This window comes from Leopardus geoffroyi, chromosome C3, assembly GCF_018350155.1.
Source record: "Leopardus geoffroyi isolate Oge1 chromosome C3, O.geoffroyi_Oge1_pat1.0, whole genome shotgun sequence".
NCBI classification, from domain to species: domain Eukaryota; kingdom Metazoa; phylum Chordata; class Mammalia; order Carnivora; family Felidae; genus Leopardus; species Leopardus geoffroyi.
In genome coordinates this window covers 57083917-57091845 of record NC_059338.1, presented here as the reverse complement: position 1 = coordinate 57091845, position 7929 = coordinate 57083917, and the positions used below count along the sequence as shown (strand labels likewise).

Genomic DNA, 7929 nt, shown 5'->3' with positions numbered 1-7929 from the left:
TTTTGCTAATTCATTTGTACTTTATCCTTCTTTTTAATAGAAATTAAATTAGTCACTTAATGTACATAATGTAGTGTTTGTTTTCCAGTCTAGTTGCTTTTCAGCATTTTCTTTTGCGTCTCTTTGAATAACATGGGCAATGTTATTCATCATCAAGATGTGGTTTGATGAGTGAACAAAGTCAAACATCAACTATACTTAACAGAGGACGGAGGGGTTAGAGTTAATTTGTAGCTAACAACATGGAAAAAATAAAAAGAAGCACAGACCCACAATAATATCAACATGCATTATTAGTCAAGATTCAAAGTTAGCCCAACCCACACAGATTTCTTCTAAGCTGAGAGTACATATGGAAAGGGATGACTTTATCGAGTTCCATAGCCGTAGTAGTAAGGTTCATCAGGGCGGAATCCATAAGCTGTGGCAGGGCGTCCAAGAATGCCAACTGATTGGCCAAAGCCATCCATTCCAAGGCTGAAAAGAGAAAAAGGAGTGATAAGTTATATTTTTCATCACACATCCACATGGGAGGCCGGGAACTTGACACCTCCAAGATTTTCTTCCTAGCAGCAAAAGTGATTAATGTGGCTATCATTAAGCATTTTTCTTCTTCATATATATATACATATATATGTGTGTGTGTGTGTGTGTGTGTATGTATGTGTATATATATACACACACACACGTTATATATATAATATATATTTAATATTAATTTTACTGAATTAATGTAGCCACAAAAATGTGCATAATAAATATTTCTAACAGTGTGTGTTAAAAATGTTGGAAACCTCTGTCATCAGGTAGTATTCAAGACAAAGAGGAGGACAGATCAGAAAAGTTTTCATAAATTACATTTATATATGGCTTTTATGCCAGAATATGAAAAGATTTTATGTGCTAGCAATTATCAGTATAGTACTGTTAGGGAACGACAACACTAAAACTTGTAAAATGAGTTTTGTTATCGATAATAAAATTTTTTTCATATAGGATTGTTAATAATCATGCATGCATTTTGAGTTTTAGCAGTAAAACTCTCACTCAGGGTCAAATCATATCATAAGCCTATGACTAGAACAGGACAAGTAATTTTACAACATTTGAGTTAGTCAGATTTGATCTGCAAATCCTTCTCTGACTCCTCAAAAAAAAAAAAAAGTCATACATTTCTTTTGAATTACAACAAGATAATTATAAATTTTGTCAGTTTATTCTATGGAAATAATAGAAGCCTAAAGATGACCTTCGGCGTTATAATGACATTTGATACATGGATAAACTTTATTGCTTTAAAAATTATTCTTTCATCTATTAGTAAATTTAAAAGAAAATCTGTTCTCCAAGGCACTTTTTAAGGATCAGAGAATTATCCAACACTTAGCCAAATGACAAGGTACTTATCTGGCCAGGCAAAGATGGCAGCTAGAACATGCTCATGCACAGCTCATGCAGTGAATGCTTCTGAGCTTATTTGCAGTCAAAGGAAAACAATTTAGAATATAGAAACATGAACTTTGAAAAAAATAACATTTAAATGATTTAAGATTATTTGAGGCATATACTAGATGGAAACATATTTTATCAGTAAAATCTCAGTATGATTAAAAAATGTACTCATGTAGGCACTACCTTCCTCTCAAAACTCAAAACGAGGTTAAGTTAAAACACAAGAGAAGTAACTATTAAAATATTAAAGGTTTTAAATGATTTGTGTATGCGTGTACACATATGTGCATGTGTATACTGAGATAGGACTAAATAGTAAATATAAAAAACCTAACACATGTAGGGCATATTATTCATGTGAATCTACTGCTCAGGGAAATGGAATTTCTGAGATTTAAGTTTTAGGTTAGCATTTGTAGTGAGTGATCCTGAAGGAAACAAACTTTTTGGGCTTCTTCTAAATATGTGTCTATGATTCTCCCAAAAATTGGTTGCAATTTTTAAGTCTGAGTTTTATTTTGAAATGGCAAAATAGAAGTACATCCTTCCTACCTTGGCCTCCTGGGAAGAAAGATTAGTTTTATGATGAAGGGAAACACTGCTCTAGAGGTAGCTTTAAAGATGTTACAGAAATTAATGCAGTCCATGAACACAGATACACCTGCATCAGTTTAAAATTAGAGGAAAAGTCGGCCGTTGACATTTTTTTCTCCTGAAGCACTAAGGCTAACAAATACTCATGTATCCAGACAACTCTCAATTACGTAAAAGTTGACTGGATAGCTTATGCATTTCAACTCCTTCCTTTTTCATCTAATTATTACCTGCCTTCAGACACTGCTTATGTTTTTTAGCATCTCTTCCGAGGCCTAATAGCAGGAGACTTAGGTTAAGCTCGAGTTAATTTTATCTTTGTTTCTCAATCAATCTAGAGGCTTCCAAGGGCTTGGAAACAAGAAGCACAGAGTAGATCAATAAAGAAAATACGCAAAGACACCTTAAAAACAGAACATCTCACAGAGGAACTCGTAGCACTATTACTGTAATTCTATCGAAAAGAAGAGAAGCCTCAGAAGGGAGACTGTCAGCCATGTTGGCACAGAACAAGATGCTCCCCGGTGGCAATGTTGGTACCAACCCAAGCAATTCCTTGGGGTGACCTATAACACTATTGGGAATATCTGATTTTTGGCAGGCTTGTCCTCATTGAGGAAGGGACCTTAAAAAAGGTTCTGAGAGTGTGAGGTCATTATACATGCAAACTGCAAAACTGATTTCTATGATCAGTAGGCAAACTTCTGATCATTGTATTTCCATGTGGCTTGACAAGAGGGTAAAGAATACATTTGGACATTATCCAATCTGCCTGATGTAAATTGACAAATGGACATTCAGCTGTTTTTTTAAGGACATTCTCTGTCACACTGTTGGTAAGAATTTGCACTCCAAGTCAAGTTAAAGTAAGATCGAACCTTGAACACTGGCGAGTTTCAGTTTCTGAACCTGCAAGTTTACTGTAATAAAGTTCTATTTATGCAGTCAACAGTTCACCCAGAGACATCTGTGTGTTCTGGCCAAATTGTTTGAACTTCCACAGATATCATTTGCAAAAAAATTTTAAGGAGAAAAATTAGAAACTCTAACAATGAGTTTTTCTGTAATGATCCATCACATATCACAGATGAACTTGCTGTTCAAAGAAAAGAATATCTGAAACATTATGACCAGTTTGAATGGTACTTTGACAGAAGTCCTAGGTCCTTTTGTATTATGAAAGATCAGCTATACGTACACAAGATCTTCTAAATAAAATTCACTCTGAAACAGAATAGCTTGATTTTCTAATCTCTCGTTTGGTTCTAATACAGAGGGGACACTGGACTATTCAGGATGCTACAACCTGAAGCTAGATATTCTTCTGGGATATGTGGATACATGCTGTGCTTTCTCCCTTGGAATAAAGATGTAGCCTTGTTACTTTTGAATCTGGTTCAAAACCAGGAACACCTAATCATAAGTTTTCCTTGAAACAGGAACGGATAGATTCTTTATGTAAGTTTGTCTAAAAGGAGATAGAAATGTGAATATAAAAGGGAAGTGTGGCAGCAAACCTTGTGGTTTCCTGATCCACTAAGGACTCAGAGTACACAGTAACTTGCATGCCCTCACTAGGGACCCTGAGAACCCAGAGAAACTAAGCTGTGATACGGTGCACCTGCCCTTGCCCTGTATGACTGTTCTTCAGATGAGAGTTTGCACATTTAACTATTTATATTGGAATTTAATCTAACAGCTCACATGTGTTTCCATGTGTACATACTTTCTTCCAGGCATTCCTAACCTACATAAAAAGCCGTGTGTCCTCTAGATCAGAAAATGCCACTACTAGACCACTATTTTTTTTTAATAGGACTGTGTAGTGTCATTTAACCATTATCCTCAATGTCTAGATATCACTTTTAGACCTTTAAATTAGAAAAATAACAAAATGCAATCTCTTCTTAAAAATATCTTATTTTTAGTTCAAAGAAAATGGTTACTGTGTGTTGTGAAAAGACAACTAGGAAAGGTAAGGGCCCCCCAAATCCATCTGCTACTAAGTTTTCTGTCCCAAGAACAATGATTTGGAGGTGCCTAGAAAGGAAAATGACGAACTCTTTGTAACTAAGAAATTACATTTAAAATTGAACAACAAATATAGAAATCACATCAGGATTTTATTTTTACATGAACATTTAGAAACCTAATTAGCATTCAGCAGGCAGGAGACGGAATTTTGCTGTAATATTTATAAGGCTTCAAACAAATTTGTAACAGCATTCATTATATTTCTAAACTTGCGATGATTCAGAGAGGGGGGAAAAAGGGAATCGAGGCATGACAAGTGGCCCTTCACATGCAGCACATCACAAGGGGACCGGCAGCCAGTAAAGAATCGTAAGCACTTTGGGGCTCTACTTAGACTTCTGTGCCAGGGTTGACGTTCCCGTAGGAAGGGAAGAAAATCACCTACCTCTAGCTGTTTGTGAGGCTTAATTAGTGCATATTTGTAAAGCACTTTGAAATCCTTGGATGGAAAGTGCTGCATAAGTGAAAAGTATTATTATTTTATTAAAATTCGATGAAAGCAACACATGTCTTTATCTTCTTTGAAATTTCCAAGTCAGCAAAATGAATGCAGAGCAAATGATGACAATATTAAAGGATGCTAATAAAAATAAAAAATAAATTCAAGCCAAGTTCTCTTTTCACAGGTCACAGAATCTTTGGCTTGGAAATATTTTTAGAAATAAGCTAGACTGTGCTTCCATTCACCACATCCTTGACAGGGTCTATCGAATTCTTTGCAGAACATCTCCAGGAATGGGAGTACTCACAGGGCAGTTCTTCCATTGTGGGCCTGTCACACTGTTAGAAAGTTCTATATCTTGACCTGTAATCTGGTTGTATTAGTTCTAGAATTACCATTTGGAACCACAAAAGAAATCCAATTCTTCTTTAATATGGTTACTTCACAACTCTTGTTTACTCAATCCTCATGACATGGTTTCTCAAATCTTTACTATCTGATTTGCTCTCTAAATAACTTTTGAGGGCTGCTGGGGTGGCTCAATCGGTCAAGCATCCGACTTGGGCTCAGGTCACGATCTTGCGGTTTGTGGGTTTGAGCCCTACATTGGGCTCTCTGCTGTCACCACAGAGTCTGCTTCAGATCCTCTGTCCCCCTCTCTCTCTGCCCCTCCCCCACTTGCACACATGCTCTATGAAAAATATTAAAAAATAATAAAATAATGATTTTTTTCAATGTTTATCTTAAAATGAAGCTGAAAATAATGTGATACTGTACTTATTATGTGGTCTGAAACCAGCACAGAATACAATGAGATCCTGTTTCTGACTCTCTAATAATGTAGGCTAAAAATGCACTGATCTTAAATTTTTTAAAGAGTCGTTACTACAAAATGGCTCACATTGAATGTATATGTGTGTGTATAGTTGTGCGTATGTACACACAGAGACACACACATGAAATTTTCACACTGAATTTCATCTTTTTGGCTTGCGTCTTTTTTTTTTTTTTTTTTAGGAATTCTATTCTCCCTAAGATAAAATCCTTTAGAGTAATATATTTATAAGTAGAGGGTGGTGATTCTTATTAACTACCTTTGTGATCCATGGGATAATATCGAAGGCTAGAATTCTTTTGGGATTGTCAAGTGAAAGGACTTAACATAGGCTAACTTTTTTCAGAGGAAGGATATTATAGAGCTGTGTGAAATGTGATCTGATAATAGTTTTCTAGAACAGTTCATTCTTTTTATCAAATATTCCAATATATTTATCATAGAATCAAAATCAGTATTTTTATCTTCCTAAGTAGATTATAAATTGATCAGAGTAATTTCAGCTTTACTATGATTTGTCATGAGAAATTTAGTAATACGTAATTGTGGTAGTGAAATGTAATAGTGATCCTTTGTATCCATCCATCCATCCATCCATCCATCCATCCATCCAAATAGTACATGAGTTCCTACAATGTGTTAAGTATAGTATTGACAATCAATGTTAAAAAAAAAAAAAAAAAAAAGATGTGGTACTGGGAAGGCAATAAGTAAGACATGATCCCTTGGCCATGCACTGGAGGCAACTAAACATGGAACAAAATTCTGATAATAATATGATGTTGTATTACCCGTAGTACATTTATAAATTGCTACAAAAGAATAGAAGAAGAACAAATATTTAGTATAAAGTTAGAGTATAATAGAGGTATGTACAAATTGTTCCAAAAGAACCTAGGGGACTAGGAAGTCTTCACAGAAAATATTTTTATTTTAATGCATCTGTCACTTCCTGACTATATCTATACCTATCTATTATCTTTTTACTTTATTTCCTATGAGACTATAAGTACCATGAATAAAGGTAAAGACTGTCACTGTCTTATTCATTGCTATATCACTAGCATCTAGCACTGTATCTGACATGCAGTGGGCATCCAAAAAGTATTTTATTGTATGAATGGATGAATCTAAAAGGACAAATTGGATTTCACTTGTGGCAGCCTGAGCAAGAGAGAGAAGGCACTGAAGAACAGCCTCTGGTTTGTTATGGTTAAAGTCAGGGTTACGATGAAAGCTGAACCCAAGTGGCAGCAGATAAGGCTAGAAAGGGATGTTAAGACTAGATTTTGAAAGCTCTTCATATGCCATGCTAACTATGTACTTTGGGAAATTTGTCTACGATTTTTTAAAAAGGGGAACAACTTACGTGTTTTAGAAAGAGAACTGTGGTAACTAATGGTGTTAGACAAAAACATGGGGAGCATTTAATAGAGAATATTACGGCTGTCCATATGTGAAACAGTGAGAGCCCATAGAGGCAGCAGCAGAAATATCGATAATCAAATATGCTACCTTTCATGATCAAAAAAAAAAAAAAATAGTATCACTGGGGTGCCTGGGTGGCTCAGTCCATTAAGCAGCTGACTTTGGCTCAGGTCATGATCTTGCTCACAGTCCGTGAGTTTGAGCCCTGCATGGGGCTCTGTGCTGACAGCTCCGAGCCTGGAGCCTGCTTTGGATTCTGTGTCTCCCTCTCTCTGCCCTTCCCCTGCTCGCACTCTGTCTGTCTGTCTCTCTCTCTCTCTCTCTCTCTCAAAAATAAATAAACATTTAAAAAAATGGTATCAATTTCTCTTTTGAAATGGGTTTTTTAGTTATATTTTTACCATTTAGGAACTGAGAATGAAAAGAAAGAATATCAAAACTGGCTGAAATTTTAGAGGTTATAGCTAACTGGCATGAAACAATTTTGCCATAGAAATATGCTTCATCAAATAACTAAGAAGCCGTAGTATTCCATGTAGATGAATACCACAGACTGTACAAATAGCTTGCCTTTGAATTCAGTAGGAAGAACTAGACTATTCTGGCAGAAGAGAACGTATTTTTCTTGAAATTCTTATATATAGTAACAAGAGAAGTATAAACTGAATGGGATAAAGCCTATAAAATTGCACCCAGCATTAGATATATGATTAAATCAAGATCTCAATGCTTGTAATTTATAAACCAAACACTAGATGGAGAGCTTGTCTTATCACTGAGTATCATTTACTTTTACAAAGTTTTAAAGCAAGTTTTAAGTTTTATCAAATTGAAACTTCTTAGCATACTTAACATTTAGAGAACGTGGTTTCCATTGCATTTACCATATAGTCCATGTTCTCATTTTATAAATGTGAAATAATTTAGAGCTAAATAGGAATGTCATTCATATGCAAAAAGGTTGCGAAGGTGGGGGCCTACGAGTCTTGGACACTGAAAAATGTAATGTACGTGCATGTTAAGTACTACTGCTATAGGGACAGCTTCTAAAATTTTAGCTGAACCTGTCAAAAGCACCTTGTCTCTCTAAATTTATATGCGACAAATGCATATTTTAGGTTGCTAATAGGTGTTAGTTGTTGAA

At 35.3% G+C, this 7929-nt stretch overlaps 1 protein-coding gene across 2 annotated transcripts in view; it reads right to left on the bottom strand.

Moving 5' to 3' along the window:
- KIFAP3 (kinesin associated protein 3) overlaps nt 1-7929 on the bottom strand; it is a 174113-nt gene continuing 166184 nt past the window's right edge. For both annotated transcript variants that reach the window (XM_045452967.1, XM_045452968.1), the window contains one exon: nt 1-477. In XM_045452967.1, coding sequence (XP_045308923.1) covers nt 369-477 — 109 coding nt within the window. In that variant the 3' untranslated portion in view covers nt 1-368. The remainder of the gene's footprint in view (nt 478-7929) is intronic.